Source organism: Jaculus jaculus, chromosome 17, assembly GCF_020740685.1.
Source record: "Jaculus jaculus isolate mJacJac1 chromosome 17, mJacJac1.mat.Y.cur, whole genome shotgun sequence".
In the NCBI taxonomy this organism is placed as follows: domain Eukaryota; kingdom Metazoa; phylum Chordata; class Mammalia; order Rodentia; family Dipodidae; genus Jaculus; species Jaculus jaculus.
The window spans coordinates 339,451-358,666 of NC_059118.1; the positions used below are offsets into that span (position 1 = coordinate 339,451).

Sequence of the window (19,216 nt, forward strand, 5' to 3'; positions counted from 1 at the left end):
CACATACCTCTGTGCTGCAGGTAGCAGGTGTAGCGGTGTCTGAGTGCCCAGAAGCCTAGGTATACAAGGTGCTATGGTTGTTATGGCTCAGGTTCAGGAAAGCCACCTGAATTGGCTAGGCAAGGAGTGCTAGATCCTGAGTGTCCCCTTCTAGCTGGCCATCTATCTGAGTTGGCCAGGCAGAAGAATTCTCAATCCTGAGTCCTACCAGCTGGCCATCTACACTATAATTCTTTGCTCATGGCATCCTTTGGAAGTGTGTGGCATAAGACAACTCTCCCTTTAAAAAAATCACAACTGACTGCTGCCCCCATAATGCATGACCCACAATCCCCACGGGGTTGACCTGCATTCCCAATGAGGAAGGCCTCTTCAGAAAAGGGGCAGGTAGGAAGGAAAGGATGGTACCAACATGTAATGTTTACATACAAAATATGTCCATATGTAATAAAAAAAATCACTTTCTTAGAGTTTCTCAGCTACTTTTCCAACAGTTTGTGCAGGAAACTTGGATGTGAAATGAGAAGAGTAAGGTGGGATCTTAAGGACAGTTCTTCACATTTTGGCATGCTAAGCCATTTGTCATGTCTGGTTAAGCCCCCAAGGGAAGGCAGAGTGCCCTAGCTTTGCATTTTTACAAAACTCCAGAGGAACATGCACTTTCACTGTTCTCTCTCTCTCTCTCTCCTAGCCCCAGCTCCAGTGATTGTCTCCCTCTCTCATCAGTTTAGTCTACCCAGGAGTGAGGCACATTGCATACTAGGGAACATGTGAACCTTGAGGTTTCGGGCAGGAGGTTGAAAGGGTTTATGAATTTCATCTTCTAAGCCTCTTCTGAGAAGTATGAAGTCACTTTGAAGTCAGCATACATCAGTATGTAGTCTCAGGGTGGCCTCAAACTCACCATGATCTTCCTACTTCTGTCTCCCAAGTGCTGGGATTAAAGGTGTGGACTACCACACCTTCCCTGTTTTTTCTTAATAAATGATGGCAGTGCCATTCACACTGACATCAAGGGATGGACATTTTCTACCAACTGTACCCTCTGACACTGAGAAAATGAAGAAAGATCTGAATAGTTTCTTCTATACATGTCTTTAATGTGAAGTGTGGTATGGGAAGGTCTTGTGTCATCTTACTTTGTGGGGCATTCAAGCCCATGACGTAGAGCAGTGTGTAATGCAGCAGGAATCTGAACAGGTTCTCATTGTCATTCTCCTCCCTCCCACTCATGATCCTTCTGTCTTGGCTACCATTCATCCCCAGCTGACAGGACCTTGTGTTGTAGCCTCTTGGTAGAGAGCCCAGCACACACTATCACCAGAGCCTCCTTAGACACTTTTTTTTTTTTTTTTTTTTGATGGGATTAAAGGCATGCACTACTATGCCTGGCTTTCAAGGTTTTTTAAAACAGACTTTAAAAAATATTATTTACTTATTAAGAGAGAGATAGAGAATGGACATGCCAGGGTCTCTAGCCACTGCAAACAAACTCCAGATGCGTGCACTATCTTGTGCATCTGGCTTATGTGGGTACTGGGGAATCGAACCTGGGTCCTTAGGCTTCACAAGCAAGCGCCTTAACCATTAAGCCATCTATCCAGACCCCTAAAAACCTTTTTCTTGGGGCTGGAGAGATGGCTTAGCAGTTAAGGCATTTGCCTGCAAAGCCAGAGGACCTTGGTTCAATTCCCCAGTACCCACATAAGCCAGATGCACAAGGTGGCGCATGCATCTGGAGTTCATTTGCAGTGGCTGGAGGCCCTGGAGTGCCCATTCTCTCTCTCGCTCTCACTCTTGCTTGCGCTCGTTCACTCTCTCTCTCTCTTTCCCTCTCCCTCTCCCTCTCTCTCTCTCTCTCTCTCTCTCTCTGCCTCTTTCCCTCTCTCAAATAAGTAAATAAAAATAACTTTCTTGGCAATTTTCATACATGCACTTAATATGTTTTGATCATAATTCCCTCCATTACTTTCTGACCTCTTCCCTCATCCCCTTTCCACTGAATCCCTTTTTTCAACTAGTCCCTAGTTTCTTTTGATGCCTTTTTTTCCCCCTTCCTCATCATCCATGATGAAATGGGATGGGCCCATTACTGTACAGGTCTTGTGGAGGTATTGACAGTCACTATGAGTTCACAAATGCAATGATCCCAGCACACAGTATGTCTGCAGTCCAAAGCATACCTCCCCATCTTCTGGTTCTTGCATTCTTTCTGCTTCCTCTTCTACATTGTTCCCTCAGCCTTGGTGGAGCTGATAGGCTTTGAGTGATTTTGTTGTTAGGCCCCTCATTGCCATTCATCCCTGGGAGACAGGACTGCCTGGAGACCTCTCCTTTCTTCCCTGGCATGGTCTGACTAAATAGTGAGTTGGCTAACCTGAAATCAGTCCAACTAGGAAAACATTGGCAGACGTGTGGGTTTTGATGGTTTATATGGGGATAAAGAAGGCCTTTACAGATGCAGCAAAACTTGTTAAAGAATTCCTCATGCAACTCTGCCCTTCTCTCCTCTCTTCCCCTTTACACATTCCAATCAAGCCTCAGACCTCTCTCCCTGAGCATGATCTCCAGTATTTCCAAAATAAGCCCACACCCAGCATGCTGAAATCATCCTTCCCTCTTGTGCTTGCTTCTATGTAAGAAGCCTGCCTGTTACCTCCAAGTGTCACTTACTCTAGATTGTATCAAGGAGCTTCCTTTCTGACTCATATTCTGATATAGAGCAGCAGAAGAGTGGCTATAACAGAATGCTAATATAACTTCCTTTCATATGTTTGCTACAGAGTGTCCTCAAATGGGAGTCTGAGAGAGGCCCACCTATTTCAGGTCTAGAATGTGAAGGCCAGATACAAGGCACAATGTCCCATCAAACTTTAGCAACTCTGGCCTTCACAAATCCTCCATGAGGCTAATTCCTGTTCATCTCTATATCATCTGCTTTTTCCAGCTCCGAACTTCTCTGGGGAAAGGTAGAGCTTTCATTCGCTACTCTTTGGTGCACCAGAGGTTGGCAGACACCTTACAGCAATGCTTCATGAACACCAAAGTGACCAGGTAAATGCAGGACTGTGCTGTGCTTACCAAGAAATAAAAACAATGTCAGTTGCTCCAGAGTGCCCACCAGTGTCACAACAAGACAGGCACTATGGATCCTTCTACATTAATCATTCTCCTCTGCCCCTCCTCCCAGTCTTTGACCATGTGGGCCACAGATGGGGAAAGGGACCCAGGAATAGGTGTCTGCTCTCTCCAGGTCTCCCATGTGTTAAACTGTGACACTGGAGCTCGGAGCAAGATCTCCAATTCCTGGTGCAGGTGATTCCCCTTGGTGGGTTAGCTCCTTGGAGGTAGTGCTCATAGACAGAAAGGTTGAAGCCTTTGCATCTCATAAGACTTTCCTGCATGGCTTTTCTCCGTCAGGCTTGGGGCATCACCTGTGATAGTGTCAGTACTACTAGGGTTTCAGAATTCCTTGGAGACTGAATGGCAACCAGGATAGGGAGCTGCTGTAGAGCTAGTGCTGCAGCCTCAGCAGAGGGAATGGTGGGGGAGGAGAGGCAGGGGATGTGTGAGAGTGAGGTGAATGTCAGATTAGGGCTGCAGCTCTGAGGCCCGTCAGCTGCGCTTCTATGAGTTAGCCAGTATCTCCATGTAGTTCTGTTTTTCCTCTTCCTATGACATTAAAGTGAGGTTAATGTCAGATTAGGGCTGCAGCCCTGAGGCCCGTCAGCTGCGCTTCTATGAGTTAGCCAGTATCTCCATGTAGTTCTGTCTTTCCTCTTCCTATGACATTATAGTTCATTAAAGAGAGCACTTTTGAATTAAAAAGTAAAAGAGGGGGGCTACAGAGATGGCTTAGCGGTTGAGGCACATGCTTGCTAAGCCCAAGGACCCAGGTTCAATTCTCCAGGTCCTGCATAAGCCAGATGCACATGCACATGGTGGCACATGTGTCTGGAGGTCATTTGCAGTAGTTGGAGGCCCTGGTGTGCCCATTCTCTGTCTCTCTCTCTGTGTCTCAAATAAATAAATAAAAATATAGATCTTAAAAAAGTTTATAAAAAAAAAAAGGAAACTTTATTTTTTCATCTTCTAGATTACTTTGCATAAAGAAATAGCTCTTGTGATATGACTGGCCTTGTGAGCTAGGAATATTTACACATTTGACTTCTAAGTTATTTTGTTCTAGATGTTTGATGAAGGCTGTCATAAACATCTTGACTTCATTGTAGTCCACAGACAGACATCGGCTGAGTAATTCTTGAAAGTCATCAGCATTGTCTTTAAATTCTTGCTGCTTTGTATAGGATGAACAATGACCATAACAAAGTACAGATGACATCTCTGGATAGACAGTTTGTTCCTTGACTTTTAATTTGGTATCTGAGCAGAAGATAGCAGTAAGCCCAGTATGTCTTGTTGAGTTCGGGGAAAGGAATAGAAGATGAGGTTATTTGCCAAAAAGAAGGTGCCCTGTCCCCTACAATTGCTTTTTGTTAGAAAGCCATTAAAATTAAGTTTTTTGGGGAGTTATAAGTAATAAATAAAATGTATCTAGATCATTGCAATAATTTCTTCATGAGAAAGTTCATGGTCCTATAATGAAAGTGAAATTGGTTTACTTGTTTTTGATTAATTTAGTAACAAATTGTTGGATTTGATGAGACATGGGAAATCTGAGTAGATTTACTTTCACTAGCCTGTAATTTATACTGTGTATGTTTTCTACAGTGACTGGTACTATGCAAGAAGCCCCTTTCTGAAGCCAAAGCTGAGCTCCGACATTGTGGGCCAACTGTACGAGCTGACAGAGGTTCAGTTTGACCTGGCATCAAGGGGCTACGACCTGGATGCTGCCTGGCCAACATTTGCCAGGTACTTTGAGGAATCATTTGGTTTTAAAAGCCAAGGAAAGGATGTTCCAGGTTTGGAAGACCACCACCAAGATAGATAGTGCACTACATCCAGCCATGCAATTCTTGTGCTAATTTGTCTCTTATTGAGTCTGTTAAGCCAACCTAATTGGCTATGAGTCAGTGTTTTTGCCTATGCAAGACCCACAGTTTGTTTCTTTTCTTTTTCTCTCTCTCTCTTTTTTTTTTTTTTTTTGAGGTAGGGGCTTGTTCTAGCCCAGGCTAACCTGGAATACACCATGTAGTCCTGGGATGGCCTGAACATACAGTGATCCTCCTACCTCTGCCTCCTGAGTGCTGGGATTGAAGGTGTGTGCCACCATATCTTTTTATAACCAAGGTCCATCCCAAGGCCACATACTGCAGTTCATCTCTAATCCTCTTTAATATGAAAGTTTCTCCATCTTTATCTTTCATGATATTGAGCAGTTTTGACCCATTGTTTTATAAATTGTTCCTTTGAGTCTATCTAGTTTCTTTGTCAGGTTCACATTCATCGTATTTTACAGAAGTACCTCAGCTCTGTGTCTTGTCAGTACATTATATCTAGAGGCAAGCAGTTTAATTTGCTATATCACCAGTGAAACTGTTCTTCTGGCTAAGGAGTTTTTTACTGGATTTGTCCTTCCTGTGTAGGCAGCATGCATCTTCTTCATATGTCTCTCATCTGTGGTTTCAGTCTCCATTCATAACTTCTGCCTGAAGTAGCATTATCCCTGACATTCTACTATAAGGATCTTTTCTGTCTTCCCATTTATTTATTTGAGTCCCTATTAACTCATGAATTCTTTATTTCAATGGTTTATACTCTGTCACTTATTTTGAAGCTTAACTTACCCTATATTTGGCCACTGGGAGCCAGACTTGTGCCTTTGGCCTCTTTCCCCATTATGTCTGCATTTAAAAAAACTGGGGGGGGGGGGGCATTTATTTATTTGCAAGGGGAGAGAGAGAGAATGAACATGAATGAGCACACCAAGGCCTCTTACCACTGCATACAAATTCCAGATGCATACACCATTTTGTGCATCTGACTTTAAGTGGATACTGAGGAATTGAACCCAGGCCATCAGGCTTTGCAAGCAAGTAGTTTAACCACTGAGCCATCTCTCCAGCCCCCTGATACATTTTTTTAAAGAAATAATGTAAGGTGCTGGAGATATAGCTTAGTGGTTAAAATGCTTGGCTGCAAAGCCTAAGGATCCAGATTCTATTTCCCAGAACCCACATAAGGCAGATGCATTTAGTGGAGTTGTTTGCAGTGGCCAGATGCTGTGACATGTCCATTCTCTCTCATTCTCTCTCTCTCCCCCCGCCTCTGTAAATTAAAAAAAAAAATCAAATAATGGTTTTTAAAAAGAAATGAAATCGATATGGCTAAGGCCCTACCCTGCTGTCATCTTTCCTTTTTCCTTTCCAGAAGTAAGTATGGCCCTGTGGTTGATACATGTTATTTCCGAGTTACTGTTTTCATTGTATCCATAAATATTTAATGATTATATACAGTTTTGTGTGTTTTCAGAGATTTGTTAACATTGAATCCCTACACAGCTAAACTTTTACATGCTATATGGTTTAGACATTTTTATTTCTGTTTGCACATGGGATTCCATGACTGTGGAGCAGGGCCAGGACACAGCACCCTGTAAAGCTGCTTTGTTCATATCTTTGCATATTCTCTGGCTGCTTTCACATGGTGGGCAGTTGTGATGCAGACCAAAGCCCAAAATATTTCCATCTGGCTCCTGTATGAGTGAATATACTGGGTCTCACACCCAGTGACAGTGCTTCCAGGACACTTCCTCATACAAGTGTGCTCTTTTCTTCTTCCTGCACATGTGTGTTGCCTGTGGGACTTATACTGACCAGGGCCATTTTTGGGTTGTAGGGACTAACAGGTTTGACATTTCAGTAACTCTAGGTTAAGGAGTTGATTCTGGTGGGGTAAGAATGTTCAGGTTGTAGTGTTCCTGCAAAACAAGAACTTCTATGAAAACCTGTGTGTTCCTAGATCCACTACATTGCCCATTACACCTTTCTGTAGTGAAGAAAATGTTGTGTAGCTTACCTGTCCAGTGTAGCTGCATGAAGTGAACAAGCTCTTTACCCACATGGTAGATGTGTAACATGAGTGACACTGCAAGTCTTTCAGCATAGTGGGACTTTATTTTTTTAAAAACCAAATTAACTACAACTATAACTTGTTCCTCATTGGCAGGCACCAAAAATCCAAGGAAAATTCACCCAGAAGTTGGCAAATATGCCTACTTAGTTGTTGTGGTGATGGTGTTTTCTTGGTAGTGGAGGGAAGCCACAATGTTTAAACTGTAGCAACTGAGTCCATGACATAGGTCTATGTAGGTAGAGACCTTACAGGGAACTGTTGAATTTACTTCTGTACATTCTGTCCCAGGGGAGTGCCCCTGCATTAGTCCATCCTGCATTACTGTAATGGCCTGAGGCATAACCTTTAACTGGCTAACTGTAAAGAAGAAAGATTTTTTTTCAGCTTATAGTTTTGGAGGCTGAAGTTCCCTCTTGACTTCAGCACTTCAGGGTAGATGGGAGGTGGAGGAGGAATTGGGTATGCTGTGAAGAAGCAAGAGATCTTATCTCCCAAGTAAGAAGCCAAAAGTTAGGGTTCTACTTTGCCTTCCAAGAGAGTGCATCAAATTGATCTAAGTGTTTCCCATTAGCCACACATCTTAAATGTTTCAAGTTTCCAACATATGAACCCTTTGGTACATACTCAAACCATGTCTGAGCCATAGCAGCCTCCACCTGATTACCAAGTGACTACCAAAACTTTTGCATGCTCATGTGTGTGCATATACCTGAATATAAGCATGTTCTATGGCCTCACAGGAGGACACTGGCCAGCGGCTCTTCTCCTTACATGTGGAAACCACCTAGTCGAAGCTCCAGCATGAGCAGCTTGGTGAGCAGCTACCTGCAGGTAATGCCGGCAAGGCTTGGGATTCCTTGGCTGTTGTGGTGACAGTGTATGTCCTTGTGTCTAGCAGCTGAAGGGTGATGTCCTCAAATACTCATTGTTCTAACCAAAGCATTGTAATCCCTCAAATTATACCTAGCATTTCCTGGAATCTTAAGTTTTTAGAACAAAGTAAAATATAGATCCTTTAAAAAGCTAAACTCTTTTAAAAAAAATTTAAAGGATCTTATAAGAAGCAGTTTAACGCCATGATTAAAAGTGTCCATAGTTAAAAGTGTCTCTGTCACCTACCAGTAGTGTAACTAATGGGAAGTTACCTAACTGAAGTTTTGGCTCCCTCCTCCATAATATGGGAAAGGATGGAGTAATAAAATTCTGAAGCCAGGCATGGTGGCGCACACCTTTGATCCCAGAACTTGGGAGGCATAGGTAGGAGAGTCGCCGTGAGTTCGAGGCCATCCTGAGACTATATAGTGAATTCCAGTTCATCCTGAGCTAGAGTGGAACCCTACCTTAAAAAACAAAAAATTAAAAATAAAAAAATAAAAATTAAGTCACAAATTAAGGACCAAATAAATACTGCTAAAAAAGGATAGTCAGGAAGTCCCAGTAGATGGGTAGTTTATTGACTTTTTCAGAAATGTGAAGAATGTATCCCAGCAACATAGAGTTTATAGAAATTGATTAGCAATACACAAATGCTCACTGTAAGGAGCATTAAAAGTATAAAACGGGCTATAGAGATGGCTCAGTGGTTTAAGGCACTTGCTTACAAAGCCTGATCGTCGGGGTTTGACTCCCTAGTACCCACGTAAAGCTAGCTGCACAAAAAGGTGCATGCATCTGTATTTCTTGAAGTGGCAAGAAGTCCCGGCATGCCCTCCCCCCCTTTCTCTCTCTGCTTGCAAATAAATTAATTTTTTAAGTATAAAATAAAACACTCTTCGAACTCATTTTGTGGCTTAATCATGCTGGGAGCTTTGGATAGAATACAAAGGGTGAACCATAGTTTTAGTGTAACTGAATTTAGATTATCTGAAGAACCATATAGCCTGTAAGCTAATAAAGCTGAAGGAGTCTGAGTAGAAATGCAGGTCTCCAGGTGCCTCATGGCCAAATGTACTCTGACTCCTTGTGGCACATGCTGTGAACAAAGGGTCTGGCCCTTGGAATACTTTTAGGTTTACCTTACTTCAGGTAATTCCTTTATTTTTACTTCTGCTGCCATCAAAAGCTAAAGCTTCACCAAGTATCTAGGTAGCTTCATCTCAAAGCCACCTATCTTTTGTGCTTCTTCCTAGACTCAGGAGATGGCCTCCAGTTTTGACCTGAATAGTCCTCTAAACAGTGAGGCACTGGAAGGTTTTGATGAGATGCGGGTGGAGTTGGACCAGTTGGAGGTGCGGGAGAAGCAGCTGCAGGAGCTTGTACAGCAGCTGGACAAGGAGAACCAGGAGCTGAGGGTAACAGTCAGCAGGCAGGGGGAGCAGCTACAGGCAGAGAAGGAGAGTGGGCACCATTCAGCAGAGGGCAGCATCTGCTTCATGGGCCTGGTAGCTGAGCTTCATAAACAGGGGGAGATCTCTCAGGGCACTGTGAAGGAGCTACAGACATGCCTGCAGGCTCTGAAGGTGGGTATATCTGAGAAAGAGGAGGACAGCACCTCAGCCCTGCAGCGAATGGAGGCCATGTTGCAACCCCTGGTCCAGGGAGCACAGGACTCCCTAGGCAGAAAGAACCAGCTTCTAGCCAACCTCTCTGACTGGCTGGCCAGGGCTGAGAAGAGGGCAAACCCAGCCCTGGACACAAAGTGGCAGTTAGAGCCAGTTCCCACCGACAGGGCCCTGAAGATCCAAGAACTGGGGGAGAAGCTTCGAGCCTTAGAACAGGAGCACACCAAGGTTCAGGAGCACAACAGGCAGCAGAGCACCCAGCTAACACAGTTGGCCAAGGATTTACAGCTAAAGGAGGAAGCCCGGGCTAGCTTGGAGGACCTGGTGAAGGAGATGGCCCCACTTCAGGAAGAGCTGGCTGGGAAGAAGCAGGAGGCAGCACAGCTCCGAAGACAGCTGCAGGAATCACTGGCCCACTTGAGCTCTGTGGAAGAGGAGCTGGCAGAGGCCAGGCAAGAGGAAAAGCGGCAGCGGGAAGAGAAGCGGCTGCTGGAACAGGAGGCCAGGTCTCTAACATGGCAGCTGCAGCTTTTGGAGACCCAGCTGGTCCAAGTGAGCCAGCTTGTGAGTGACCTGGAGGAGCAGAAAAAGCAGCTTATCCAGGACAAAGACCACCTCAGCCAGAAGGTAGGCACACTAGAGCAGATGGCTGAGCCACCTGGGGCCAGCGAGACAAGCGAGATCCCAGCGTCACTGAACTCTGTCCCTGCACAAGCTGGGAAGAAGTCAGAGGAGGGGCATCAGTGCCTGCAGGAGGTGGACAGTACCAGGATGTCAGGGGATAGTGAGGAGCTACAGCAAGTCAATCAAGAGCTGCAGAAGGAGTTGCAGAGCATGGCTGGTCGTAACCAGCTCCTGGAGGGCAAGCTGCAGGCCTTACAAACTGATTACCAGGCTCTGCAGCAGCGAGAAGCAGCCATCCAGGGCTCCCTGGCTTCTCTGGAGGCTGAGCAGGCCAGCATCCGACACCTAGGTGAACAGATGGAGACAAGCCTCCTGGCTGTGAGGAAGGCCAAAGAAACCATGAAGGCCCAGGTGGCAGAGAAGGAGGCTGCCCTGCAGATCAAGGAGAGTGAGTGCCAGCAGTTGCAAGAGGAGGTGGAGCGGTGCCATAAGTGGGCAGAGGCACAGGACCAAGAGTTCAGGGCTCTTCAGAACCAGTGCCACCAGCAAACTCAGATTATCGAGGCCCTCTCTGCAGAGAAAGGCCAACAGGGACTCAGCCCACTCCAAGACAAAGCAGCCCAGCTGGCCCTGTCTCAGACACAGCTAGAAATCCCCCAAGGGGAGTTCCAACGGCTACAAGCTGAGGTGGTAGACCTCCAGACCAAGCTCAGGGTGGCCTTGGGTGATCGGGACAAAGTACAGAGCCAGTTGGGTGTGGCTGAGGCGGTTCTAAGGGAGCACAAGACCCTGGTGCAGCAGCTGAAGGAGCAGAACGAAGCTCTCAACAGAGCCCATGTGCAGGAGCTGCTGCAGTGCTCAGAGCAGGAGGGGTTGCTTCAGGAGGAGAGGGCCAGTGAGATCCAGCACAGGGAGCAAGAGCTTCAGGCACTGCAGGTAGAGTTGTCCCAGGTGAGATGCAGCTCTGAGGGAGCCCAGCTGGAGCATGCAGAACTGCAGGAGCAGCTGCATCAAGCAAACACAGAAACAGCTGAGCTTGGCATTCGGGTTTGTGCCCTAACTGCTGAGAAAGAGAGGATGGAGGGGATCCTAGCCTGTGTGACCCAGGAGCTCCAGGACTCCAAAAAGGAAGCTTCAAGAGAGCGAGAAGATTTGAAAAGCCAGGTAGCAGGGCTGCAACAAGAAAAGAACATCTTGCAAGAGAAACTGAAGGCCGCTGAGGAGGCAGCCAGCTCACTCTCTGGCCTGCAGGCCCAGCTAGTCCGGGCTGAGCAAAGGGCCCAAAACCTCCAGGAGGATGCATACCAGGAGCGTGATGCCCTCAAGTTCCAGCTGAGTGCTGAGCTCGTGGACTACCAGAACAGACTGAAGGTAGGTCTAGCTTCACTCATCTCCAGGGTCAGCCTGGTGGTTTCTAGAAAGGATAGCATGCATTAAGAGTAAGGCAAGGGCCAGAGAACAGCCTGGTCCATCCTCACTGGGGACTCACACTTCTCTGCAAGAACACATTGAACAGAACATGAGTGATTCCTTAGCCTCCACTCAGACCATGGCAGACATTGGCCCACAAAAAATTTTTTAAATTAGTAACACACATTGTCAGAGCAGAATGCCTCTTTTGAAATCCCAGAATATCTCAAAGCCAATGTGGTAGTGATGGTGCCCACCTCAAAGTAAGCATGTAATGTGTGCTGCATTCATTTTTGCCAGCCCCATCTCAGCTTCAGAGCCCTCCCTTATACTCTGGAGCCCTCTTATAGGTCTAACAGTCTGGGCAGCTTTGAGTCCTGACTTTGGTCTTCCTGGGTAGCCAGCCACTCATGCTGTCCTTAATGGCTGACAGAATATAGCACTGACTTATTTTCAAGTCCATTGAGGACACAAGTTTATGTGACCAGCCATGTGACTTGACTAAGCGTGATACAAATGAGGCTGTGGGAAGTGGCCACAGGACTTTGGTTGCAATGTGTCACTGGTCTGTCTGCATTAAGATGCCTGTGTTTGGCCCATTCTTTCATTCTTATGCAGCTCACCTGCCCCCTCTCCAGAGGGCTTCCCACTCCGTGAAACGCCACAAGACTCATGGGCTACTTTCTCAATTGCAAAAATTAAGTATGAGGACCAGGCTGAGTCTCTTTTCTAGTAAGCTTAGAAATATTGCTTGTAAAGCCAGGCATGGTGGTGCACGCCTTTAATCCCAGCACTCGGGAGGCAGAAGTAGGATTGCCATGAGTTCGAGGCCACCCTGAGACTACATAGTGAATTGCAGGTCAACCTGAGCTAGAGCAAGACCCTACCTCGGAAAACCAAAAGAAAATATATATATATTGCTTGTAGTAGAGTGGGGAAGCTTGTTGAGGAGCCAGTTCAGTCAACAGAGTAGTGGCTTGTTTTTACATTTGAGTAATGAGGCTGAGGAATCTCAAAGCAAAGTCCTTCTTTTGTGATGGCCTTTTCATTCTTTATAGACTGCCAGTGAAGAGTGCAGGAGCCTCAGGGCCCAGCTAGAGGAGCAAGGCCAGAATTTGCAGCTTGCTGAGGAGGCTGTGAATGAGCTGAAGGTGAGCCTGGTCTGGGTGTGCTGTCAGGAAGTGGGATCTGGTCTGTTCCTTCTGGACTGTTGAAGAGAGCACCCCACTATGCTGTTAGTTCCCACATTGACCTAGTCTGTGGTTCATATACCTTGCCATCAGTTTGTAGACAACCTAGGTCTGTGCTAGAACTCCCTTCCACTCCCTATATCCATCACTGGAAGGAGGAAGCTGTCCTGAGCCACCTCTATCAGCATTCTGTAGTATGCAATCTAAATTAAGGGGCAAGGAGGTGGTGCTGGTCCTACTGGTCACTCTGCTCTTTGTCACCCAACCTCCACCTACCAAAGCCAGTTGCCACTAGTATTGAGAAGTTGGTCACATGCCACAAATACAAAGCAGAGGTTCCTGGCTTCATGAGTTTGAACAACAAAGCCTCTACCTTAAAAATGGCCTTGCTAGAGAGGTGGCTCAGTGGTTAGGCTGCTTGTCTGCAAAGCCTAATGATCTGGGTTTGATTCCCCAATACCCATGTAAAACTAGATGCACAACATGGCACCTGTATCTGGAGTTCATTTGCAGCAGCTGGAGGCCCTGGCGTGCCCATTCTGTATGTCTGTCTCTTTCTTCTCTGTTTCTCTCTGCTTGCAAATCAATGAATAAAAATATATACAATTTTTTTTTTAAAAAATGGCCTAGCCAAGTAGGGCAGGTTCTCCCCACCAGTTCCTTCACGCCTAAGGGTGGGCTTGTAAGCTTTATGTCTTCTCCCTCACACTGTGCCAGGCCACAGAGGCAGCTATGGAGGAGAAACTGAACTGTACCAGCAACCATCTTGCAGAGTGCCAGGCCACTGTGCTGCGCAAGGATGAGGAGAGTGCTGCCCTGCGCGCAAGCCTGGAAAGGTCAGTGACTGGGCTACCCACATAGCCACTGGTAGTCTTTAAGGAGGGAGTTAGTGAAGTCATCTAAAAAAATCAGCCACTCATACTAGTTGAGGAAATCTTGCAAGAAACACCACTACCTCAGAAAGTATGGATATTAGAAGTGTGTCATGGAGAAGTCAGCCCTACCTACCACACAGCCCACAGGGAACCTTTCACCTGTGCAGTTTCTTACCCCCAGCAGCTGTATACCAACTACATGCTATGCAAAAACTGGAAAGAGCCTCTAGTTAGGGCATCGAAATAGTGGGAATAACAGCAGACATTGAGTTGTACTTGAAATGCAGCAGACTCTCTAATCTAAACATGTGCAAGCTGAGTATCCCTTAGCAGAAAGACTTGGGACCAGAAGAATATATTCAGATGTTGTAGCATTTTTGTGTTTCAGATTTTCAGATTAGTAATGCTCAACCTGTGATTACCTGTTTAATACACTCAACAGTCTTTCCTGTGAGAAAGGTTTTGTTTCTCCTCCTTTTATCATTGAGGACAATGAGTGTGCCAGGGACCAGGATCAGCTCATCTCCATGTAGACCCTTGATGTGGTCTGTGCAAGGCAGTTCATGCTGTCATCCTTCTCCCCATCACAGTCTTTTCAAATGTCACACCCATCACCAAGGTCTTCCTGAACTTCCTCATCTTCAGTTAGGGGCCACAGCTGGTGCCATAGCCTGATGGGAGCAGTTGAGCGTGGAGAAGGGTTGCTGGGAACAAATCACTTGGGTTCTACCCGCACAGACAGGCACATCAGATTGTCCTAAAGCTGAACCCACCTCCTACGACCTCCTAGCCTGGGCTCATTGAGAAGCAGTAACTGGCCCATTTCTTCATGTCTACATTGAGATCCTGTAAGGCCCTAGCTCCTAGCTAGCTCATATTCATGTAGCAATTTAACACAGGGAGCACTTGAATTGTTTGAGTGATTATGTGTAAGATTTCAGAGTATTTGTTTTAGCTGTTCAAAGCTTCATAATCTATCTGCCCAGAACTGGATTTTACTTGATTTTTGTGCTGTATTCCCTGAAATTATTTTGAGGGCATTGTTTAGTAAACAGCCTTCTGATAACCTTGTATTGAACCTGACAGCATAGAGTATAAGCAAGTTAGTCTTTCTACAGAGGCCCTCTGCTTAATGGAGCTTCTACAAATGTCTACTGGGCCATGGGATTTATAGCACGCTTAGAAACTCCTGCTTTAGGTGGTAGCTGAGCTGAGTGTGGAATGGGCAGTTAGGCAAACAACCCTATTCAGCTAGCCCCCCTGTACTGTAGATTGGGACTCCACAGTATTCAGGACAGAATTTCATGGGGGAGTTATCAGGTAGAAGGTCTCCCTGGACATAGAGTCCTAAAGACACCTAGGAGCCAGACACCCCCACCACACCACACTCTTTGTAGCAATCTTCAGGAAGATGTGCCTCTCCCTCCCTCATGTCCTGACTTTCTTCCTCCTCATCCCCTATTTCTACCCCATGAGCTTTTGCTTTAGGCTCCTCCTAACCTAAGGTCCTATTCAGGAACGAGGTGCTCTGAGTCCTACTCATTTGGGATATCCTAATAAGCTTGGGTTGTCCTGCCCTCCCAGGATGCCCCTTTGTGTTGGGGAGTGGTGAGAAGAGCCACAACTTCTGGGTGAATGCATATACCATGTGAACAGATTATGCCCCATTATGAGGGGGAAAGGCTGAGAGGGCAGTAGGATTTCTCCTCAGAGTCATAGGAACCCAGAGGCATGGGAATGCTGACTGTCATTGTTAACAAGGTGAACTTACTCTTCTTCCCCCAGGACCCAGAAGGAACTTGAAAAGGCCTCATCAAAACTCCAAGAGTATTACAACAAACTCTGCCAGGAGGTGACAGACCGAGAGAGGAGTGATCAGAAGATGCTTGCAGACCTGGACGACCTGAACAGAACCAAGAAGTACCTGGAGGAGCGGCTGATAGAGCTTCTCAAGTGAGCAGAAACACATCTGAAAGTGCTAGTTCAAGGAGTATGGACCCTCTCCCCATGTGTTCTGCCACATTCTGTTGTTAGGATGCCACAAGCCTGCAGGTCTACTAGCTCTTGGCAGGTTTAGAAGGCTGGATCTCACTATTCCTACAGTGTCTGACTGGGATTGGGTGGATATGAGGTTATTATCAAACTCTGGGTGCCTAGCCACAGGAGTGATAGTAAATGATAGTAACTTTGGAGATTTTCTTATTCTCTTGCTCCTCTCCCATGAACCTCCTTCTTTACCATTTCACTTTTCCCAGAATTCTGGGCCCCTGGAGAGGCTCCAAGAGACCCAGCATACTCTGTTCTTGCCACTCAGTGCCACATTGGTGTTAGGTCCAGAGAGGTTAGGGTGCCTAACTTTTCAAGAGAGGGTGGAAAGCTAAGTTTTTTTTTTTTTAATACATTATTTTTATTAATTTGAGAGAGCAAGAGGGAGAGAGAAAGAATAGGCACACAGCCACTAGAAACGAACTCCAGACACATATGCTACCTTGTGCATCTGGCTTATGTGAGTACTGGAGAATTGAACGTGGATCCTTTGGCTTTGCCGGCATGTGCCTTAACTGCCAAGCCATGTCTCTAGCCCTGATCTGATTTTTTTTTAATGCTTAGAAGTACCCCTTGTGCCCTGTAGCCAGTCTCCACAGGGTTCAACCTATGGCCACTTTTGTTTCCTCACCTCTAGACTATTTCTAACCCTACATTGACAACTTTCATAAATACTGATGATATACTATGATCATAATCCCTTCTCTTTTCCCACTCCACGGAATTCCTTCTTTTTCTTTCTTTCTCTTGTTTTCTTTCTTTTTTTTTTTTTTTTTCCATTTTTGGTTTTTTAAGGTAGGGTCTTACTCTAGCCCATGCTGACCTGGAATTCACTGTGTAGTCTCAGGATAGCCATGAACTCATGGTGATCTTCCTACCTCTGCCTCCCCAGTACTAGAATTAAAGGCATATGCTACCATGTCTGGCTTGAATCCCTTGTTTTCAATTTTTTTGATGTCATCATTTTTCCCCTGCTATTATACAGGTCTTATATAGGTAGAATCAGCCTCTGTGAGGATATGAATACCATGTCCACTTTGTGTCTAGACGACAGTATTGCAAGTACTTCTCCCCTTCTTTTGTCTCTTCTATTCTTTCCTGTACCTATTCTGCAATGGTACCTGAGCCTTGGAGGTGTAATAGAGATGTCTCACTTGGTGCTGTCTACTGTCCCTTCTCAGCACTTTGGTGAGTTTTGAGTCACCCCAGTGGTTATCACTATCTGAAAAGAGAAGATTGTCTAGCCAAAAGTGAGATTAGCTAGGCATGGTGGTGCATGCCTTTAATCCCAGCACTCGGGAGACAGAGGTGGGAGGATTGCCATGAGTTCAAGGCAAACCTGAGACTACCTAGTGAATTCCAAGTCAGCTTGGGTTAGAACAAGACCCTAACATGAAAAAACAAAACAAACAAACAAAAAAGTATTTAGAGGGCAGTTTGGTGGGCATAGTGTAACTATTTAGCCAAACAGTAGTAGTTTTCCCCCTGGGGCTTATAACCTCCTCAGCCATAGGCATTTCAGTACCAAGCAGGAATTTCCTCCCATGGAACGGGCTTCAATTAGAGAGCAGTTGGTTTCCCCCACAGCAGACATGCCACCATCACACCAGTTGATATAAGTGACCTGGCTGGCCAGCTATAAAGCTTGCAGGGCCCAGTCTCCAGACTATTCTGAAGTAAATCCTAGACATTTCACTTCATCTATAAATATTTCAGTATCAATTTCTCCAAGACAAGAACTACCACTGTATCATCACCATACTATAAAAAATGAATACCATTTTTCATGATTAACAAGTATCTGGTCAGTTTAAAACTGTTCCAGTTGCCTATTAACTTTTTTCATAGTTTATTCAAATCAGGATATAAATGATATCCCTTTGTTATGATTAGCAGTGCATCTTTTACTTATGTTATGGTCTGTGGGTCTCCTCACCATCTCTGTAACATATATACATATATATTTTTTTTTCCATAATATGCTTTTGTAGAAACCAGGTCATTTTTTCTGGTCGAGTTTCCCATGGCCTAGATTTTTCTGGTTTCTTCTCTGTGGATTCATAGTTGTCTGTCTCTTGTATTTCTTGTCAATTGATAGAATCAAAGCAGTAAATACACTGAAGCTGCACATTAGGTCACTGGCGGGGTTAGGGGACTGCTGTTTAACAATGCTCTTGCACAGGCCTCTCAGGCCAACTGAGCAAGAGTTCTAGAAGTGGACCCAGGTACTCATGAGCTAGAATTGAGAACCATTGTTCCACTAGAGGCATACTCATATACCCAAGGTAACAGTTTTGTCAGAAGCTCTTCATGAAACTGGCTTATAGTTTTGTCTGTTCCTTCAAGAGGCAAGTAAGAGCCAACTGGTCTCTATATATGATGATAGCTTCTTTGATTGTGCTGGTCTTAGCTCTACTGATTCATTAAATTCAGGCATCTTCTGGAAGGGTGTGATGGAAAAGCCACTAGTATTCCCATATTCCTGAGGCCACAAAGGTCAGATACTGTGGACCAGCTGGGAGAACCGGCTGAGACTTGAGTCTTCTGAAGAAGCCAGTCATGCATTCAGGCATGCTTATTTAAGAGAATAGGCCTCTTATTGATTTGGAGCTCATGGTTGGTAACTGACTAGCCAGTTTTTGTCAGGACCTGAGTGGCCCTCGTGGTGAGGACTACCAGGGCCACTTGATTCTCCCAGATGCTGGCTGAGGCTCCATGTGAAAATGAGCAAAACTTCCCATGCAGGGAATCAGAAGCCATAAGAATGACCACAAACTAGCAGCCATGAGGACATTTTTGTATATAACCCTGCCCTGCATTAGGCATATTCAGTCACTGTCCAACCTTTTTGAAAAGCCTCATATCTTTTTGATTGGAAGGAGCAAAGAGGTTAATGTCTGATCAGATTTGGGGACTGGGAGGTTTTTTATCTTTCATCAGATGATACCTGAACAAATCACTACATATTACACCTTGAGCACATTACGATTTAGTGGGGAGTATATTCATGCTTGGCATACTGCACACACTCAATGCCTGCTGATTGTTAAGCATGCTGGCATGCTTTAACTTAGACTCATACTAGTGATCTGTACTGTTTGGGTCCCGGAGTGGCATGTTTGTGCTAGCAGTTCCTTATAGTTGACACGACGCTTTTGCACATTGCACCTTTTGAGTGCTTTCATGCATGTGAAGTCAGCAAAAAGACTGTGTGTTTGGGATGCCAGGGGAGGCTTCAGGGGAGTGAGAGGGCATTTCCAAAGAAAGATTTAATTTTCCTTTTGTGGCTTGGAAAGTTTGTTATCAGTCTACAGAAACGAAGCAGGAGTAATTGTCTTGTTCTCATGCTTTCTTCCATGTGGTCTTGTCACAGGGACAAGGATGCTCTCTGGCAGAAGTCTGATGCACTGGAATTCCAACAGAAGCTCAGTGCTGAGGAAAGGTGTCTTGGGGACACAGAAGCCAACCACTGCCATGATTGCAAGCGAGAGTTCAGCTGGATTGTCCGGCGGCACCACTGCAGGTCGTCTTA

At 45.4% G+C, this 19,216-nt stretch overlaps 1 protein-coding gene across 1 annotated transcript in view; it reads left to right on the forward strand.

The window, feature by feature from the left end:
* Positions 1 to 19,216, forward strand: part of Fyco1 (FYVE and coiled-coil domain autophagy adaptor 1) — an 85,145-nt gene that overhangs the window by 23,449 nt on the left and 42,480 nt on the right. The window contains exons 5-12 of the mRNA XM_004662144.2: positions 2,948 to 3,054; positions 4,732 to 4,875; positions 7,779 to 7,869; positions 9,168 to 11,534; positions 12,632 to 12,724; positions 13,481 to 13,599; positions 15,424 to 15,591; positions 19,058 to 19,207. Of these exons, the coding sequence (XP_004662201.2) occupies positions 2,948 to 3,054; positions 4,732 to 4,875; positions 7,779 to 7,869; positions 9,168 to 11,534; positions 12,632 to 12,724; positions 13,481 to 13,599; positions 15,424 to 15,591; positions 19,058 to 19,207 (3,239 nt within the window). The remainder of the gene's footprint in view (positions 1 to 2,947; positions 3,055 to 4,731; positions 4,876 to 7,778; positions 7,870 to 9,167; positions 11,535 to 12,631; positions 12,725 to 13,480; positions 13,600 to 15,423; positions 15,592 to 19,057; positions 19,208 to 19,216) is intronic.